The 20,444-nt window shown below is 46.3% G+C and overlaps 1 protein-coding gene across 7 annotated transcripts in view; it reads left to right on the top strand.

Annotated features, from left to right (window-relative positions):
* Positions 1-20,155, top strand: part of Cdkl4 (cyclin dependent kinase like 4) — a 63,359-nt gene extending 43,204 nt beyond the window's left edge. For 3 of the 7 annotated variants that reach the window (XM_016006846.3, XM_016006847.3, XM_042267116.2), the window contains exon 10: positions 621-1,815. In XM_016006846.3, coding sequence (XP_015862332.1) covers positions 621-722 — 102 coding nt within the window. In that variant the 3' untranslated portion in view covers positions 723-1,815. Of the gene's footprint in view, positions 1-620; positions 2,469-20,019 lie in introns of those variants that run through there. The other 4 variants (XM_016006845.3, XM_076558831.1, XM_076558834.1 and 1 more) reach the window with 3 other exon arrangements.
* Positions 20,156-20,444: the final 289 nt, after the last annotated feature.

Genomic DNA, 20,444 nt, shown 5'->3' with positions numbered 1-20,444 from the left:
TTCTCCTAATAAACGTCACTCCTAAAGGGTTCTTTCATGTCGGCTTCCTATCCTGGATGGACTGCTGCCATTCTGTTATTCTATTACAGAAGGGAGACAGGTAAAACTCAAGGGTCTTTTCCCTCCCGTGGCTTCGCCTCAGGAGGTCAACTGTGTACCTAGACTAAGACGCTGGGTCTCTGCATGGTAAGCAACCACTTAAGACCAGTGTCAGCAGATAGAGGGGGAGGCCCCCTTTTTAAAAACATGATGCGGGCAGGATGCTGTCTCCGGGGATTCTTGCAGAATAGCTGGTGGAAATCTTGTAAACCTGGACTGCATGCTTAGAGAAGTACCATATTGAAGTAGGCAATAGTACAAACCATGAGAACCCTGAAAATAGCTCACAGAACCAAATTTTCCATGCAAGTATCAGAGGAGCACAATTTTTGGAAAAGGGAGCAAACATAATTTTAAAATTGGTGAGTTTTGCCATCTTTGTGCTGTGTGTGTGTGTGTGTGTGTGTGTGTGTGTGTTCATTGTTATTGTTGTTTACCTTAACTCTTTTAGCCCAAATGGCACCCGTAGAAATGGTTTTCAATTTGCTTTCTCATTTTTTTTTGTCTTGTTCTGCTATCAGAATCAACTGTTGCCTCTTATACCTGGAAGCTACATCTCCCCCACACCTGATGGAAGAAAACAAGCCCTCCAGTTAAAATTTGACCATCTCCCTAACATTTAGGGAACCTGTTCCTCCCGGTGCGCTCACTTAATATGTAGATATTTTTGTACCGAGATAGGAATCCTCGGTGTTTCCAATGCGAACGAGCAGTGTGAAAATGAAGGTGCCCCCGGGAACCGATTCGCTCTGAGGATTCTGATTCCTTTTCCCTGTGCCTTCTCCACGCCAACTCCGTCTCCTAGAACAGTCTCTTTAAATGCCGTAATGCCAAAATGGCGCACACACACGGAGGAGACGCTTTCAATTCCATCAGAGTTGTGCTTCTTAGACACTGCGACTCTGGGCTTCCGCTTCGATTTAGGGGAAGATTTCCATGCGTCATCTCTCTTCAGCTGACTGTGTAGCATCCTGAGCAGAAGCAGATCTGCTGGCTGCTGTCGACGGAGGGGACGACATTGAGCTTCCACACTGGAAGGTCTTCTCAGTGGAGCCCAGTCTTCTTCATTCTGCATTTACATTGCTGGAGCATGGCGATCGTGAAAGGTGGTCTAGGTTTACCTATTGACTAAAGGGAACACTCTGCTGTCTTTTTCTCGTGAGGCATTGATAATTCTGCTTTTACAGCAAGTTAGAGAAAATCCCATACACGACCCATAGCAGACAGACTACAAGGAATCACCCACCACATGACAGTAATGTCCCCGAATCACTGGCTGCCCACTCTAAGGCTGTCCCTGGGGCACCATGCTTTCTTTTTCTTCTTTTTTAATCTACTGGGGGCGGGGTGGGGGAGGGAGGACCTTATGTGAAAGTCAGAGGCCTCACCGGAGGCCAGCCTGGTCTATATAGCAAGACCATGTCTTGACACCCACTCTCTGAAAGTTGACTGAGCCCAACTTATGTTTTATGCTGCTGGACATATAAAATATGTATAATTCATACGTATGTAGAACGCCATTGTTGTCATTTAAATAGCTAAAGATCTTGCTAATAGGGGCTGGAGAGATGGCTCAGAGGTTAAGAGCACCGACTGCTCTTCCAGAGGTCCCGAGTTCAATTCCCAGCAACCACATGGTGGCTCACAACCATCTATAATGGGACCTGATGCTCTCTTCTGGCATGCAGGCATGTGTGCAGATAGAGCACTCATACCAAAAAAAATAAATTAAAAAAAAAAAAAAGAAAGAAAAGAAATTCAAAGTCACTGTCCTTGGCTCCCTGTAGAGTTCAAGACCATGCTGGGCTGGCATTTCCCCCCCATTTTTATTTATTTATTTTTCTATTATCAGCTTGATACAGTATAAATTCTTGTCGTAATAGTGAAATGTTTGATTGAGGCTTGGCTGGGCTAGCATTTTCCAGGCATGGTGGTGGTGCATGCTTGTATCAAGGGGAAGAAAGGGAGATTCCAAGTTCAAGACCAGCCAAGGCGGCACAGTGAGGCTGTCTCCAACAAAACAAAAGCAAACTAATTAGAATTGTTAATGGCAGCCTCTGACTGTGTCTCTAAATCACTACTCTGAAGAATGCTTAGTGTTTACTGATTGTTTTAGAGTGTGTTTGTGTGGAAGCCTGCCTATTTCAGATGGCTTGAAACTGTAACTATTGTTAATTAGCATTTAATAATTATCATAATAGTAGAGTTTACTACAAAGCAGTTTTGACTGAATTATGTTAAAGGCATAATATCTTGGTGAAGATATTTAGAAAAGCTGCAAAAGGATTAAGCACTTCAGTGACTGTATATTTGTGTATTTAACTTAACTTGACTGCTCTTTAATTTATTTTAATAAAAGCCAGAAACAGTTCTGTCTCCTAATTTCTATTCAAATCAACGATCGCCTAATGCTTCATACTCAAGTCAGAAAAACCATCACCTCTGTCTGTGAATTCCACCACGTGCTTTCTGACAGGTTGCAATGTCTGAGCGGCTGACCCGGCAAACTGTTCTTGTGGGAATTTGGACAGATGGGAACCTAACCAAATCTCTTCCAGCCTGACCAGCCCCGAGAACATCTAGGCAGCTTTACCAGAAGGCTGCAAGAGTCTTGCCATTCCAATCCATCAGCATGTTTCTCCGCCCCTTGATAGTCCTGCAGAATGCAGCGTGGTCTTGTGTCTCCGGTGTGAGCCTGCAGAGTGCTTGGTGTGGGCTTCCAAAGGGGAGGAGGATTCCAGACCAAACGCAGACCAAGGATCAAGGGAGAGAAAAGTGATTCCTCGTGAGTGAGGTCACTGTTGGAATATGCTGCGCTTCCTTTCTCTCCAACTAATGTTTCTGCTTCCACTGTCTGTGGGGTGTGTGTGTGTGTGTGTGTGTGTGTGTGTGTGTGTGTGTGTGTGTACGTACACACCTGTGTGTGGTGCACTCACCCAGTGGGCACGCATGGAGATCAGAGGTGGGATGTATTCCTCAGTCCTTTCTCTACCTCACTCTTAAGCATTTATTTTTGTTTGTTTGTTTGTTTGTTTGTTCCATCAAGAAGTGAGGTCCCCTTCATCCCCCTTACCTTACATCCAGGATGGCTTTGTGACCTCCTGAGTCACAGACTGGACAGAGCCCTTAAAGGCCTGGCAGCTCTATTTCTTCTCTCTGAGAAGACAACCTAACATGCCTGAGGCCCTGAGTTCAAACCCCAGCATTGAAGAAAAAAAAAAGAAGTATTGTATGAAACAATTAAAAAAATTGTATTATATGCTTTGTAATCTAAGATGCTACATGATATATTATTCTCATCACCCTCTAAGACTTAAAAATGTCTTTAATTATACCTGTTTCTTTAATGTCTGGAGAGGGACAGGCATGCTGAGGGGTGTGTGTGTGTGTGTGTAGGTCAAAGGTCAATTTGTGAACTAGCTAGCACACCGCAAAGGGTGAAGGAAGATTTGTGGGGAGGGGAAGAGAAGCGGTAACAGCTGGCTCACCACTGGAAACAAATCCATGCTTGCTACCTGAGTTGAAGGAGCCACGTCAGGATCTCCACCGTCCCCCCTCCTCTTCAGTGTAGGAGGGCCTTTCCCAGGGTTCCCAGTCCCTGGTGGGCTCTGCTGGGTAACATCCGGGCAGCACAGACTCTATGCCCCTTGCTCACTACTCACAGATTGGGTGGGTTTTGTTGTCGGGCTTTGTTGTCGGGCTGTGGTCGCTGCTGCTGTTTTGTGTTGAGGTGGGCTGTCTTGTTGCCCAGCCTGGGCTTGAGCTTGCTGTGTAGACAAGGCTAGCCGGGAACTCCTGACCCTCGTGCCTCCCCCTCCTCGCCCAATCCACCAGTGCTGGGCTCACCACACCAGCTCTTTTGAAGTCTTTATGGCTTGAAATTGAGCAAAACCAAAACCAATTCTGCCCTACTAAAATGGCTAGCCTAAAAGAGTTCAAAACAAGACAAAAGCCTCCCACATTCTGCCTTAAGTATTCTACGAGACCCTACCTCAAAAAACAAAAATGTTTAAAAATATGCTAAAATATGCCTAAAACAAACTTTGTGTGCTTGAAATATTTCCTAATGCTAGCCTGGGCCCTGGGCCCTCTTTCCTTCCAAACAAATGCGTTAGAGGACTGATCATGTGGCTAATTGCTGTGCTCCTCACTGGCTTCACCGTAGGCGATGAGCAGTCAAACGAGATGGCTTTCAGGATCTATAGCGGTTGGGTGCATTGTGAAATGATACACACAGCTTCTTCTCAGGTCTGTCGTAGATGGAATGCAAGGTGAGGACAGAGAAGCGTGCCCTAGTCAGGGTGCATGCTCGGCCAGCATCCCAGAAAGCGAGTCCCGTGTTATCTAGCCTCTCAGCCTCCTGCAAGAGTCCCCTGCTCCTTCCTGTCTGCGGCAAACGAGCTAAGTTCTGTGGTGTAGAATCCTGGGTGGAGTTGCTGTACACACTCACACACACCCCCCACATACACAAGCCCAAGTTCACACACCTACACACCCAAACCCAGCTTTCATTTTTGAGCAAACGAAAGCTATCTAGGAGGTGTGAGGTAGGTTTTGCAGTTTGACTCTGGGCCGGGCGGCTTGCTTGGTGTTGCACACTGAAGTTCTTACGCCACAGACAATGGCAGAGCAGAAATAGACCCACTCGATGCCACTCTGAAGTGGAAGAATGCCACTCCTGCCCGGTAAGGGCATACATACCAGGCCCTCTGATGAAGAAGAGCGTTCATGGTGGAGAGAACGGATCTTTAAGTCCAAGTTGGAACGAAGCTTGAGTTTCCCGCTTGCGATGTCCCAGGGAATAAAGGAAGTCCTGGAATCATAGAGGTGATGATTTCTCTGACAAATTTTTCCCCCAAATATTTTCCCTCAGGCTCCTATCTCAAGAAATAATCAAATAAATGCTTAATGAGTGTTTTATATAACCATCCTTTAATATTGTTTTGCAGCTTGATTAAGTATTTTACAAGTTTGCTATGATGAGAAGGTTAAAAATAGTACTGGCTTTTCTTCTCCCCAAAATAATATAATCTATTCATGGGCAATCTGGAAAATACAGATAAACCCAAATTTAAAAGAAAGAAAGAAAGAAAGAAAGAAAGAAAGAAAGGAAGGAAGGAAGGAAGGAAGGAAGGAAGGAAGGAAGGAAGAGAGAGAGAGAGAAAGAAAGAAAGAAAGAAAGAAAGAAAGAAAGAAAGAAAGAAAGAAAGAAAGAAAGAAAGAAAGAAAGAAAGAAACTCGTGACCTCAGCAACTAGAGATAATAACCTGGCTGTTTAGATTCTACACAAGTACGTTTTAATCATTTTCTGTACACACACACACACACACACACACACACACACACACATACACACACACACACACACACACACACACGTGTTTCTCAGAAGTAAAATTGCCATGGCCATAGCTTTTGTGACTGTCCCTTGTCAATTAGACATGCTGTGAATATTTACACCTTTTGATTACATGTTCATAATGGGGGCTAGGGAGTTGGCTTTGTGGTAAAGAGCACTTTTTGCTCTCGCAGAGGACTTAGGTTCAATTCCCAGGCACCCCATATGAAGTCTCACAACCATCCGAAACCCCATTTCCAGGGGATCCAATAGACATGCATGTGATGTGCATACATGCAGGCCAGTAAAACATTCATATACATAAAAATAAATAAATTTAAATATTTAAATGAGTATTCATCACTTTTATACAGGCTTTCGGTTGTTGCTGGTTTTTGCTTTTAAAATCGATGCTTTGGGTATCTGCATGGCTAGATCTTTGCACGCATCTACTGAACGAGATTTCCATCTGGAGAAACAGCTCCAGATGGAACCGCTGGGTCAGCAAGTCTGCAGCCCTGTTCTGCTTACGGTACATGTTGCCAAGACACTCCTCAGAAAGGCTTTTGCAAGTTCTCTTTCCAGCCGGGGTATGAGGTAGCGGTCATTTTCCACACTTGCAGCAGGGTCACGTGGCATTAATCTGGGAAATCTCTGTTTTTGTGTTACTGGAGAAATGGCAAGGCTCTGTTACAGACACTTAAACCACATTGGTGACCAAGGAGAACAAAATAAGAACTGACCATATTACAAACCACCTGTTTTTGTTGTTGTTGGGGTTTTTTTAGTTTTTTTTTTAATTTTTTTTTTTTTTTTTTTAAGATTTACTTATTATGTACACAATGTTCTGCCTGCGTGGATGCCTGCCGGCCAGAAGAGAACACCAAATCTCATTATGGATGGTTGTGAGCCACCATGTGGTTACTGGGAATTGAACTCAGGACCTCTGGAAGAGCAGCCAGTGCTCTTAACTGCTGAGCCATCTCTCCAGCCCCCCAACTACCTGTTTTTTCTCTCCATCTCTTCATGTGTATACAGATGTGCACACAGTTTCTTAATTTGCTAAAATTATGTAAGAGGTGATGGTTAATCGTATAAAAGATGACTGTGTCCTGGAACAATTTACAGCAAATCATCTAATGAATTCTTCACAGCCCTATATCAAAATAGTGTTCTTAATATTTAATATCCATTTCGGTTTCATTTGCCTTTTCAGATAGGATCTCATATAGCCCAGGCTGGCCTCAAACTTGTTATGTAGCAGAGGATGACCCTGAACTTGCCACCCGTACCTTCTGAAGTGATAGGATTACTGGTGTGTGGCAGCATCCTCAGTTTCTGGGGTGCTGGGGATCAGACCCAGGGCTTCATCCGTGCTCGTTAAGCGCTATCGACTGAGAATGGTCCTCGCTCTTTTTGTCTTAAACCTGTTTGTAAGTTAGCGTACAATGTGATGGCTTCCACTGGGGCATAGTTACACATACGCACTTCCCTTTATGTCCTCACCTGACTCCTCCCCCAAGGCCACCCTCCATGTCCCCTGACCGTGTCTAGCCGGTCTTCCTCCCCCAAATACCAACCCACCCCATTTGCTTCAATGACGCATGCATTTCATCGCCCTCTCTCTTCTCCACACTCCCCCCCGCCCCGCCCCGCCCCCCCCCGCCCCCCCCCCCCCCCCCCGTTTTTAAGGATTCCATCCTTGCTCTCCCTGTCTCTTTCTGCTTTCATGGCCACTGTCGCTCATCCCTCCATTGACAGACATCTATGCTGATCCTATTTAGCGATTATGAATAGCGTGATTATAACACCGATAACAGAGTATCCAGTTTTTAACACATTGCGTGTGTGTGTGTGTGTGTGTGTGTGTGTGTGTGTGTGTGTGTGTACACACGCATCCTCAGATACCATAGCACACATGTAGAGGTCAGAAGACAAGTCACAGGACTTAGTTCTTTCCTTCTACTGTGTAGGTCTGGGACATTGAACTCAGAGTGCTGGGATTAAAGGCGTGCGCCACCACTGCCCGACTCATACCCATATTTTTAAAGAGCAAAATCGAGATGAGAAGTCAAACACCTGGCCCTAGGCAGGAGAGCTGATGTGCCACTGAGTTCATGTTTGAGTGCCTGTTCTCAAAGGCCCTCTTCTAAACTCCGTCGGGAGCTTCAAGATGGATCTCTGTTCACCCTCTATTGTCGAGGAAGACCAGCTTCCCTAATGGCAGAACGTGTATTCCACAGAGGATACAGTGTGTTTAATGAAAAACGTGCTGTATTTACAAATAATTAGATAAATAAATGGGCTGGGTGGAGAGAGGAGAGGGAAGAAGCTTTCCCATTAAGAAATTTCAAATAAAATATGTGGACCCTCTCCTCTCTAAGGGCTGGGTATCAGCCCCCTTTCCCTTTGAGGATGGGATGGGCTCAGCGACTCTCCTAAGCACAGACCGTGAGAATGAGGAAACAGTGACTTTAAAGTGGAGGGACCTGGAGGCTCCACTGGAGACACATCATCCAGGTGTCACCGTTGAGAAATCACGACCTCCTATCTTTGATCTGCTGTGATAGGAGGGAGGCTTGGACTCTGGTCTCAGTCCCGTAACCCGTGGCGTCAGTCTACCTGTGTGAACAGAGCATCAGATGAACGCAGACCGTGGGAGAGCTGCCAAACACCCAGCCGGTCAAGAATAGGAGCCAGGGAACTGGGTCAAAGGTTAAGAGCACGTTGATCCGGGGGCTTGAGTTCGATTCCCGGCGCCCACAGTGGTGGGTCACAAATGCCTTGGCATCTGTAAGTACTGCACATATATACTCAGGCACGTGCTCCGGCACATCGTCCTGCTTGGGTATCTTGTCGACTTTGACACAAGCTAGAGTTATCTGGGAAGAGGAGCCTCGGTGGAGAAAATGCCTCTATCAGATTGCCTGTATGCAAGTCTGTAGGGAATTTTCTTTTTCTTTTTCTTTTTTTTTTTTTTTTTTTTTTGGTTTTTTCGAAACAGGGTTTCTCTGTGTAGCTTTGCACCTCTCCTGGAACTCACTTGGTAGCCCAGGCTGGCCTCAAACTCACAGAGATCCACCTGACTCTGCCCCCCAAGTGCTGGGATTAAAGGCGTGCGCCGCCACCACCGCCCGGCGGGAATTTTCTTGATTAATGGTTAACGGGAGCAACTGAGGGAATAGGAGGGTCTCACCCCTGGGCAGGTGATCCTGAGTTATACTTGAAAAGCCGACTGAGTAAGCCATGAGTGAAAAAGACATTAAACAGTATCCTCTCCCCACCCCCCATGGCTTCTGCTTCAGTTCCTGCCTCCAGGTTCCAGCCCTGACGTCCCTTAGTATGGAGTATGGAGTTGTAAGATTTGAAATAAACCCTTTCTTTCCCAAGTTGCTTTTGGTCATGGTATTTTATCACAGCAATAAAAACCCCATGCCAATAATAGACACACATACAACAAATAAATTAAAAAAAAAAAAAACTATCAAGGTTATTGGAGCTGAGAATATATATAGCTCAGTGTATAAACCAGGTGTGGTGGTCCACGCCTGTAATGCCAGCACTCCAAAAGCTGGAGGCAAGAGGGTCAGGAGTTCAAGGTCATCCTTGGCACCCTATTAAGTTTGAGACTAGCCTGGGTTACGGGAGGGCCTCTGTCAAGAGTGAGTGTCCTCTGAGCCAAGCATTTAGCTGCACCCCCTTGGGGAAGATGGGCTTGTTGCCGCTTTACACCCCTGCCTGTAGTGGCGGAGGAGGGCAGGAGATTCTGAGTATCCAGCTGTCCTGTGCCATCTGGTCCTGCTGCAGGTGGCCTGGGGGAGGGGCAAAAGACAGTCAAGAGGAAGATCAGAATAGTGGAGCTCCATCCAGGCAGCCGTGGGGAAGCCCCCCAGCCTGCTGCAGAAGGCTTTCGGGTGCAGCGGTTTGGGGAAGGAGCGCCCACACCGCTGTAACCTCTCACTTCGTCGGTCCCCCAGAGTGAACGATTTGTTTGTTAGGTTGCCTGTTCCAGTACGGTCACTCCCGTGATGAAAGAAAACAAGGGTGGTGTAGCCTCAGCCGGTTTTTAAGACTCCCTGGACCTAACCCCGTCTCTGCCCTCCCCTGACACTGCTTCCCAGCAGCCATCTGGCGCCGGCAGAAAGGAAACTCAGATGGGACACGCGGAACGATCTCCCAGGAAAGCCTGTTCCTGGGACTCCAGCTAGGATCGGCTTTATATAGTTTCTGCAGGACTGAAAGCACCCTGGTATTGGCGAGTCCATGCCTGCAACGTGTCTCTTTCTCATTAATTGTTGGCAAGCAACGGGGATGTGCTGTGGGCCAGCCGTGCTCAGCGTGGAAAAGAAAAGGGCATCCAATCAGCAGAACGTAATAACCCTGCCTGTTGTCTTCGTGCTGGCCGTTTCTCCGGTATCTCCTTGGATCATGAGCCAGACCACTTCTCTGGTTACTAAGGCCAAGTCACTAGGACAAAGAGCCCCGTAGCTGGATCGTGGCAGGGATTTGTAAGAGCAAACGGCAACCTTGGGTCGAACTATGTGTAGTCCGACGCATTTGAAAGAGGCCAGTCAACAGATTTACAGGCTGGCGAAGCTCTCCAGTCCTCTGTCATCTGCTAGGTAATTTATTTTCAATTAATAGCTTCATGAACGCCTATGCACACTGTTAAATATTCTACAAATCTTCCACAAGTATGATCTCAAAGTTGCTAAATAAGGGACACATGAAAGGGATAATCATAGTAGACCTCCAAATATTTATACTGAACAGTCTCAAAGAAGTAAGTATAAAAAGCCAAGGGCAGGCTGGGCGGTGGTGGCGCACGCCTTTAATCCCAGCACTTGGGAGGCAGAGGCAGGCGGATCTCTGTGAGTTCGAGGCCAGCCTGGGCTACCAAGTGAGTTCCAGGAAAGGCGCAAAGCTACACAGAGAAACCCTGTCTCGAAAAAACCAAAAAAACAAACAAACAAAAAAAGCCAAGGGCAGAGCAGTGTGCATAAAATGTCACCATACACATGAAAGAAAATATTGGCAGATACAGATATTAAAGTAGGTAATGATATAGATGTGGGTTGTTTTCATTTTGGTAGGATAAAAATACAACATAATACGTATTTTTCTTTTGTGTGTTTAGTGTATGTGCATGTATGTATGTGGATGGAGGCCAGAGGGCAACCCTGGGTATCTTCCCCAAAAGTTCTTCACTTTTGAAGTGTGTGTGTGTGTGTGTGTGTGTGTGTGTGTGTGTGTGTGTGTGTATAAATAGTGTTTCTTCCTGAACCCTGAACTCATGGATTGGCTAGACTGACTGGCCTTTGACCTCCAGGGATCGGTCTATCATTGCCTGCTTACTCTAGGCTTACAGAGCACCCATCTACACCCACGTGTGTTTGTTTGTTTGTTTTTCCTCACATGGGTGCTGGAATTCAGGTCCCCGCTTGGAGGGCACTTTTCTGACCCACCCATTTCCACAGACTCTCACTTTCTTTTTTGATTTCATGATGTGAAGGGAGAATGTGGGAGTCCTTAAGCTCCATTGGAGATAGGATCCCCTCTCTTTTCTTTCTTTCTTCGTTCCACATGTACTGACTGTGGGGGTGTCTGTGGGGGGGGGATGGCGGCTTAAATGTAGAGGTCAGAGGACAACCCAGCGGGAGTCATTCCTCTCCGTCCATAATGTGGGTTCAGAGAATCAAGGTGAGGTGGTCAGGCTTGGTGGTAACCATACTGGCTGAACCTTCTTTCCCTTCTAGAGACTTCCAAAGTTTGGACTTGGTTAATGGGTGTTTTGCAAGATTAGGTAGCACAGTGACTCAGAGGTCTTTGCTGCTTACAGCAGCAGATGTTCGTGTCCTGCTCCTTTCAGAGGTCAGTTGCTGTGACCTAGATGCCTCAGCTCTCCTCCAGGCTGCTGTGATCCAGGCTGCAGGTGGGGCACAGGTCTGAGTGACTTTATCAGGGACTGAGGCTAAAGTGAAGGCCCCGACAGGGGATAGTTCCTTCTTGGGTCAGAGGTCACAGGGACAAAAGGCCCAGTGGAGACTTCACATTGCCTCTAGAATGTTGTGCTCAGGTGTGGTACGTGGTCACATCTACTCACAGCTAATCTGTTTTCTGGTGCAAACTGAAGAGCCAAGCCCAAACCAAGGCAGCTCCTCTTCACTGTAGAGTCTACGGGAAGGAGTGATTGGATGTCTTTCTTGCGTCTTTGTAGGACATAGCCATCCAGAAAGCCAATGCCATAAATTCGATTTCACAACACTATGAGTTTTTATCAACTTGATACAAACTGGAGTCATCTGAGAAGAGGGAACCTCAATCGAGGTAATGCCCACGTCAGATTAGCCTATACCTAAGCCTGTGGAGAATTTTCTTGCTTGAGGATGGATGCGGAAGGGCCCAGCCCACTATGGGCGGTGTCATCCCTAGCCAGGCGGTCCTGGGGTGTATATGAAAGCAAACCAAGCAAGTCAGGAGGAACAACCCCGTCTCCATCGTCTCTGCTTCAGTTCCTGCCTCAAGTGCCTGCCCTGACTACCCTTCATGGTGGGCTACAACTATAAGCTGAAAGAAATTCTTTCCTCCCCAAGTTGCTTTTGGTCTTGGGGTTTACCAGAACACTAGAAAACAGACTACAGCAATCAGAAGGGAGGCAGAGGCAGACAGTAGTGATGGCATAGAATGAAACTTTCAAACTTGACTTTTGGCTTACAGATAAAAACCTCCTTTAATGCCCCAACCACAGGGGACCTTTTCACTCCCAACTTACCCCATGTAGCTCTCTCTTCTCTTTCCTCCCCACGTCCCTATCTCACCTCCTCAGCTCTTTACTCCCTCCAGTTCTTGGAATTTTGGGGATTGGTGTTCTGGAAATTGGGCAGGAAGTGGGCGACCCGAGAGAAGATTAAACATGCCTGGTTTCTGGTTCCATTATCTTTGCTTACACAACCACCCCAAACCTGAGGGCCAAAAGCAGCAGCCATGACATTATCTCCCACAGTTCTCGGGGTTTATGGGGGGGGGAGGCTCAGCAGCATGAGTCTTTGTGCTTGCTGGCTCCTCAGACCCATGGGGCTGCCCTCAGATAGTCGGGGCCTGAGGAGCCAAGACGGCATCACCCCTGTCTCTTTTCAAAGATGGAGTATGGTTGAGTCACGTGGGTAGTGAGTTCCCACCTCCCTCTCTCTCTGTCTCTGTGTGTGTGTGTGTGTGTGTGTGTGTGTGTGTGTGTGTGTGTGTGTGTGTAGCTGTGTATGTGTGAGTGCAGGTGCTGGAAGAATCTGGAAGAGGGCATTGGGTCCCCTGGAGCTAGAGTTATAGCAGTTGTGATCCACCTGAAGTGGGTACTGGGAACTCAACCTGGGTCCTCTGCAAGAGCAGCCAGTGCTCTTCACCACTGAGCCTTCTTGGCAGCCTCCGTGAATGACATCCTACGTTCCAGAGACTGGAATTAAGCTGAAAGGGGGAAAGAGGCATGGGCTTTAAACTTTTTTTTTTCTTTTTTAAGATTTATTTTTATTTTATGTGTGTGAGTGTTTCACATGCATGAATGTACATGCCTGGTGTTTGAAGAGGCCAACCCCCTTGCAAATGGAGTCATCGGGGCTTGTGAACCTCCGTGCAGGTGCTGGGAACCGAACCCAGGTCCTCCTCTGCAAGAGCAGCAAATTCTTTTCATCATGGAGCATCCCTCCAGCCCTCCTTGAGCATCTTATAAGCACTCCATCTTCATCCCTACATATACATTAACCACTAGCCACCACTGCATTTGGGATTAAGGTTCAACACAGGAATCCCAGGAGACAAACATCCAGACCTTGGCATCAGGAGGCCAAAGGTTTCCTGCTGTTTATCTTGAGGCAAAGTCCTTACTGGAATCCTCCAATTTGCAGAAGAGTTATCTTTGTAACGAAGAGATAAGCATTCCAAACAAACTGACATTTAAGTAACAATAAGGGGCTTTTAATAATTTAAAAGCTTAAATCTTTTGGAAAACAAACCAGAGTTAACAAAGGTAACACAGTAACTGTCCCCTAAAAGAATCTTATACTTAGGGGGATTTTTCTTGGAAACCCATGCTCAGAAAGGGTTATAGATAGTTACTTAAAAACCTCAACAATATAATCATGTCTCAAAACAAAAACATCACAGTTCTGCACTGTGGCAGAGGCAGGAGGATCTGTGTGAATTCAAGGCCAGCCTGGTCTACAGAGCTAGTTCTAGGACAGCCAGGGTTACACAGAGAACCCTGTCTGAAAAACAAACAAACAAAAACCCCTAGGAAACAGAATTTTCCAACATATGTTGAATATGTCTTGTTAAAGGTTTAAGAATCAATCAGCTTCCATCAACTGGCAAGAATTAATTAGCTGGTCTCAGGGAAAAAAATATTTTTTTAACTAAATTTCAACAAAACACACAATTGTTAGGCTTAAAATGAGTATTGTGATTTAATAATCTTATTCAATAATAACATTCATAGGAGTTATTCTTGATTTTTTTTTCTTGAAATAGGGTTTCATTCTGTAGCTTTGGCTGGCCTGGAACTCATAGTAATGCTCCTGCTCTGCCTCCAGAGTGCTAGGATAGGTCCGTGACACCACACCAGCCTTGACCACACCAGCCTTAACCCTCCCTCCCTCCAGCCCTTCCTTCTTCCCGTCCTTCTCTGGTGCTTTTTAGCTGTGTAACCTTTATAACAGTGGTCCTCTACCTTCCTTAACGCTGTGGCCCCTTCATACAGTTCCTCATGTTGTGGGGACCCCCAACCATGAAATTATTTTCATTGCTACTTCATAACTGTAATTTTGCTACTGTTATGAATCATAATGTAAATATCTTATTTGCAGGAGATCTGATATCTGTGAAAGGGTCGTTCCACCCCAAAGGGTCATGACCCACAGGTTGAGAACCTTTGCTTTACAAGCATGTATTTTTTCAAGGGGTGTGTGTGTGTACGTGTGTACGTGCATGTCTGTGTGTGTGCAGGTGTGTGTACAGGTGTGTCACAGCCCCAGGATGTTTTTTACGTGTAGGTGCATTTTACCCATAGTGGCCCTGTCTCCAGGGCTCATATGTGGCCAGTGGCCTCTGTACAGACTACACTGCTCTAGGGAGTTAAGCTTTTGTTGGGATTGATCTTCCTTGTTTCCAATGTCATTCCTAACATGGGTTATTTCATCCTGGACCAGTGTATTGAAAACAAACAGTCATAGACTCTTTCCCCAACAATCTTTCAAAACAACAGATCAGGAAGACACTGTCTACCAGGATCTGAGTTCTGCCTGCTTCTGTTGGAAATGGTCTGGAGACGTTGGGGTTTTTGCATCCAAAATCCCTTCTCGGTTTCTTCCCTGGACCTAGTCTGAAGGAATTTTGAAGCAGGTGAAATAAGCCCCACCTACCTTCCGGTTGCTAAGACCTTGGGAAGTAGTTTTTAACCAGAATTGTGCTCTTCCACCCAGCTTCGGCTACCACCTCTCAGACACATGAGTCAACTTCACCACAGCGCTTCAAACTGTTGTGAGCCCTGAAGTCAAGAGCTGGCCACCCAGAAGGCCATGCCATGCCTACCCTGCCATCGTCCCTTCTCACTGCCTCCTCGGCTACCATACATGCTGAAGAAGTTGCTAACTAACGCAAGAGAATCTAAGTAAGGATAGTCCTCGGGAGTCCCGTCTCTTCCTCAAGAGCAAGCATTACTCTGTTTGCCTCCTGCCTTTTGGTTGGAATGGGAGTAACTGGGTTAACCTTGGAAGGTACCTGTTAAGGGTCCCTCTGCCAAGGATGTAGCTCAGTGGTGGTGTGCTTGCCTAGCATGTATAAGTCTTTCAGTTCCGCCATCAGTGCCACAAACAAACATCAAATACACCCTGAATGTTCGTGGAGTATAGATGCCCACTGGTCAGTCTAGAACTCCTACCTCGGACTGTTTCAGGACAGAGAAGAAAACATCTGCGAAGCTTGAATGGCTAGATTTGGGAGTCTGGGTGGGATAGGTGTTCTTACTCCAATTACTTTAGGTATTCACCCTGGAGCACTGTTTCCTTAGGTGTACTGCTACGGCTTTTTGAGCGCTCCTAATACCAAGCCAGACTCCAACGAGTCATTCTAGAAAAGCTGGAGATAAAGGAAGGAAATCCCTTAGAGGCAGCGTATTAGCATGGAAGTGTCGCGTTATCTCTCCAGTGCTCACCTGCATCATCTGCCCAGGGCTCCAGCCTGGAAGGAAACACCCGGGGCTATTGTTTATCTGATGTAAGGATGGCTGTTCTTTGCTTTCTGTCTCCGTGATAAACACCAAAACGAAAAGCAACTTAAAAGGAAAGGGTTTATTTCAGTTAATGCTTCCGGGTCAGAGTCCATCATTAAGGGAAACCATAGCAGGAACTGAAAAAAAAATCAGGAAAGAATGAATGCTGCTCATTCTCTGGTTTTTGCTCAGCCAGCTTTCTTATATTAGCCAAGAACCACCTGCCCAGGGATGGTGCTGCTACCGTGGTGGGCTGGACCTTCTTCCATCAATTAGCAATCAAGACAATGCCCCACAGACATGCCACGGGTCAATCTGAGCTGAGCCATCCCTCCCTTGAGACCTGGTCAGCTAGAGGCTATATCAAGTTGACAGCTGCAGCCAGCTAGGACAACGGCCAGTAGTGGAAGTGTTAATTTCCTTTACAGGAATCCTGTGTGCCTGTGCCGTCCTGAAGTTGGACCGCACAGCTTTGCCTATTGCTAGGCAAGAGCTCTACCTAATCAAACCAAGTAATTTTCTTCTTTATTTAGTGTGTGTTGGGGGAAGGGCGTGTGTGTGTGTGTGTGTGTGTGTGTGTGTGTGTGTGTGTGTGTGTGGCTGTACCACAGCACACACGTGGAGGTCAGAGGACAACTTGCAGAAGCTGGTTCTCTCCTTCCCCCACATGGGTCCCAGGATTGAACTCAGGCCATCAGGCTTGGTAGCAAGGATCTTTATCTGCAATCTACCTTGCCAGCCCAGGGAATTTTATTTTTACACAGAATGGTAGAAACAAATGACGAAAATATTTCCAACATCTGAGTTACTCAGTTGTAACAGATGGCCATGCAGAGCAGCTGCTGGCTTAGAATAAGCCAAGTCCTTCTCAGGCTTTCTCTACTGAGTGTTTAAAACCTAAGGGGCCAGGTATGGTGGCGCACGCCTTTAGTCCCAGCACTTGCAAGGCAGAGGCAGGCGGATCTCTGTGAGTTCAAGACCAGCCTGGGCTGCAGAGTGAGTTCTAAGACAGGCTTCAAAGCTACACAGAGAAACCCTGTCTGGGTGAGGGGAGGGTGGAATCTGGGGGGCGGGGGGGAGGGGGCCGTAGGGGGGAGTGGTGGGGGGTGTGGTACGGGACTAGACAGACATCTCCTAAGGGCTAGTCTCACATCATACTACACACTACATCATGACTGTTTCCTCTTCCTGCATTCTGAAAATGATTATTCTCACTTGGGGTATAAAATGTACTCAGAGTGACTAATGGTCAACTATTCTAGTGTCATTTCTGGTTTTGTGGTGAAACACCGATCACAAGAAACTTGCAGGAGGAAAGGGTTTGTTCAGCTCACAATTCCGGGTTATAGGCCATCATGGAGGGAAGTCAAGAACTTGGAAGGCAGGCATGGCTCCGTCGTTCCAGGCTGCATTACCTCTGGCCAAAGAACTGACTCCACAGCCAGAGAAACCCAGATCAGGAATCACGGCAGATGCTGCTCGAAGCCCAGCTTCTACTCAGCCAGCTTTCCTGTACAGGTCAGGACCACCTCTGGGGATGGCGCCACCACAGTGTGGGACAGTGTGCTGGGCCCTCCCCCATGAATTAACAGTTGAGACAAAAATCTCCCAGACAAGCCCATGGGGCCGATCTTACCTAGGCACTTCCTCAGCTGACTCTAGGCGGTGTCCAGTTGACAGTGAAAACTAACCAGGTCACTGCTGCATAATCCTCACGTTTTGCACATATGCATGCGACGTGTGTGGATATATGCGTTTTGTATAGGTGTGTGCGTGTGCGCAGGTGTGCTCTCCCATACGTACGTACGTATGTGTATAAATGGCAGGCGTCGCTGTGGGTGTATCTCCCTCAATCTCTTTCTACAGGGTTTTTGGAGACAGGGGTGTCTCACTGAACCTGGGGTTCACTTGGTTTCTCAGGTGGGTTCTGGGGACCTGAACCCATGTCCTCACGCCTGCCAGGCAGGGACTTCACTCACTGAGCCACCTTCCCAGCCGGATCCTCACATTATGTGGTCCTCATTGTGCTGTGTGGGTCAGCCCTACCTAAACTGCCTGCCGGGCTAACACCCCGAGTGGATTAAGATTATATTCCAAATAGATTTAAAAATTAGGAAATCTGAATACTTGACTTTCTCTCTGGTGCTGGGGATTATTAGTCAAGTACATGCAGGGCCTTGCACGGGCTAGGTGAGCCCTCAGCCACAGAGCTATATCCCCAGCTGTAATTTTACTTTCCCTTCCTTCCTCCCTCCTTCCCTCCCTCCTTCCCTCCCTCCCTCCCTCCCTCCTCCCTCCCTCCTTCTCTCCCTCCCTCCTTCTCTCCCTCCCTCTCTCCCTCCCTCCCTCCCTCTCTCCTCCTTCACTCCCTCCCTCTCTCTCTTCTCTTCTCCTCCTTCCTCTTTTACATAATTGAAGAGGAAATACTATTAGAAAGAAATAATGGCTTTTGAATTTAATTCATTTTTGTTGTTTTGAGGGAGCCTCCCACTGTGTGGCCCTCCAGCCTCCAGTCACCTCCCAAGAACTGGGATTATGGGTATGGTGGCTCATAATGAAATATCATTAAAAACAAAGTGAATGCGAGCTTTGACGGCGTTCTGCTGAGAGAGGCCAGAGACAACAGAAAATAACAATACGGTTCGATTTGTGTGCTGGATCGACTATCCAAATTCCTAGAGAGAGTAGCACAGTGATTACCAGAGAGTGGGAGGTGTGTGGCGGGAAGAAAGGTATTGTTTGATAAGGACAGTTTTAGTTCAGGGTGATGAAAAAGTTCTGGGGATGGACAATGGGGATAGTTACACAACCCTGTGAAAGTACCTAATTCTACTCCCTCCATTTGGTGCATGCCTATGATGCTAGCATTTGGGAGACGGAAACAGAAACCAGTGTGAAATCAAGGCTATCCTGGGCTATATTTTGAGACACCACCACCACCACCCCATCTCAAACAAAATAAAATGAAACAAAACCTCAAGGAAAACAAAGCTAAAAACTGCTTTTTTAAAATGGAAGCAAGCATGGTAGTGTTTGGTAACATCATACAGTACATGGAGGCTGAGGTGGGAAAACTGAATTCTGCATCGAGCCTGGGCTACACAGTGAGCTCCCATCCTAAAAATCCAAACCCAACAAAATGGTAAAATGGCAATTTTTATGTGTTTAGTCATAATTTTAAAAAGACAAAAAAAAAAAAATAAGGCATGTTGACAAATTTGTAACCCCAGTTTTTACTTGGTGAGTTAAAGCAAATTCAAAGCCAACAAGGACTACAGAGTGAGATCCTGGGTCAAAACACAGACAGATGGACAGACACACACACACACACACACACACACACACACACACACACACACACACACCAAAACCAAACAAACACAAAACAAACAAAAAATTTAAAAATAAAAATTTAAAGAAAAAAAGGAACTATTGATAGCTACAAACAGCCACACGGGTGAAAGGTTTGCCTGTTGTAGAAACCAGGGTGAGTGAGAAGTGGGACCACAAAGGTCTGCTGAAGTTCACTTACATAAGTGCAAAGAGATAACCTACTGCTCAATAAAATTCTAGGAAGTCATTGGTTTAGAATGTCTGAACCCGGCCCCGCTAAAGTGGAATTGGAGTCAAGCTGAAGTTCCCTCACCAAACCCTAACTAATTTGTTGGGCTTTCCCAGAAATCAGGAGAAAGAAAGAATAGCCAAACCCCCAAACAGGCCAGTTTTAGCACGTTAAGGAAGTGCCCTCCGGGTTAATGCTGAAGGAAGGTACCTTTGAAATGACCATCCCCTCTGTTTCCGTTTCTGCTTTCTTCGGTCCCTTTTTTGCCTTTAGAGACCACTTCCTCTGCTCAGCACATTAAAAGTTTTCTTTTAAGTGTATTCATTTATTATGTGTATACGTGTGTGCCTACAGGAATTTCTGTGCGCCGAGTGCATGCAACCAAATATGAGCCTCTTGGTGTGTGTGGGTCTTGGGAACTGATCCCAGGTCCTCTGTAAGAGCTCAGAATTGCTAAGCCATCTCTCCAACCTTCCTCTGAAGACCTTGTGTTTTATTTATTTATTTACTTACTTACTATTTATTTATTTATTTATTTATTTATTTAAGAGAGTCTTGCTATGTAGCCCAGGCTGGCTTTGAACTCATAATCTTCCTGGATGCCTGGATTAGAGGTGTGCACTATCACATCTGGTTTGGTACTTTTTTTTTTTTTTTTTTTTTTTTTTTTTGTCAATAGGGTGGAAATGGGCTAGGGAGATGAGAAAAGACAGTCACCAAACGTTTTTTGTTTTGTGTTTCTTTTCCTTTTTATTCTTGAGACAGAGGCTAACATAAGAACTGGCTTAGAACTTTCTGCGAAGCTGAGGAAGACCTTCAACTTTGGATCCTCCACCCCTCAGCTCTCCCGGGCTGGGATTAGAGGCGTGCACACTCCGCCCAGTTTATTCGGTACTGGGGATCAAACCCAAGGGCTTCCTGTGTGGTAGGCAGGGGCTTTATTAACCAAACAACATCATTGACGTGTCCTTTAGTCTTTTGACACTCTCAGCCCTCTACTGATAGACATCAGAACAGTGGTTTCCTGGAGTTGTGTTGGGGTGAGTGAGATTAATTGGAGGTGAGTACAAAGGAACTCTCTTAAGTGACAAAAATGCTTTCTGTCTTGCCTGCAGAGGTGAATACACTTCGCATGCACAATTGTCAAAACCCCTAGGATTAGACAGCTAAGTATCTAAGCATTGTTCCAT

The sequence above is a fragment of the Peromyscus maniculatus genome, chromosome 22 (genome assembly GCF_049852395.1).
Source record: "Peromyscus maniculatus bairdii isolate BWxNUB_F1_BW_parent chromosome 22, HU_Pman_BW_mat_3.1, whole genome shotgun sequence".
Classification (NCBI taxonomy): Eukaryota; Metazoa; Chordata; class Mammalia; order Rodentia; family Cricetidae; genus Peromyscus; species Peromyscus maniculatus.
Note: the sequence above shows the minus strand (reverse complement) of the source record. Positions and strands in the feature narration are given on the sequence as shown.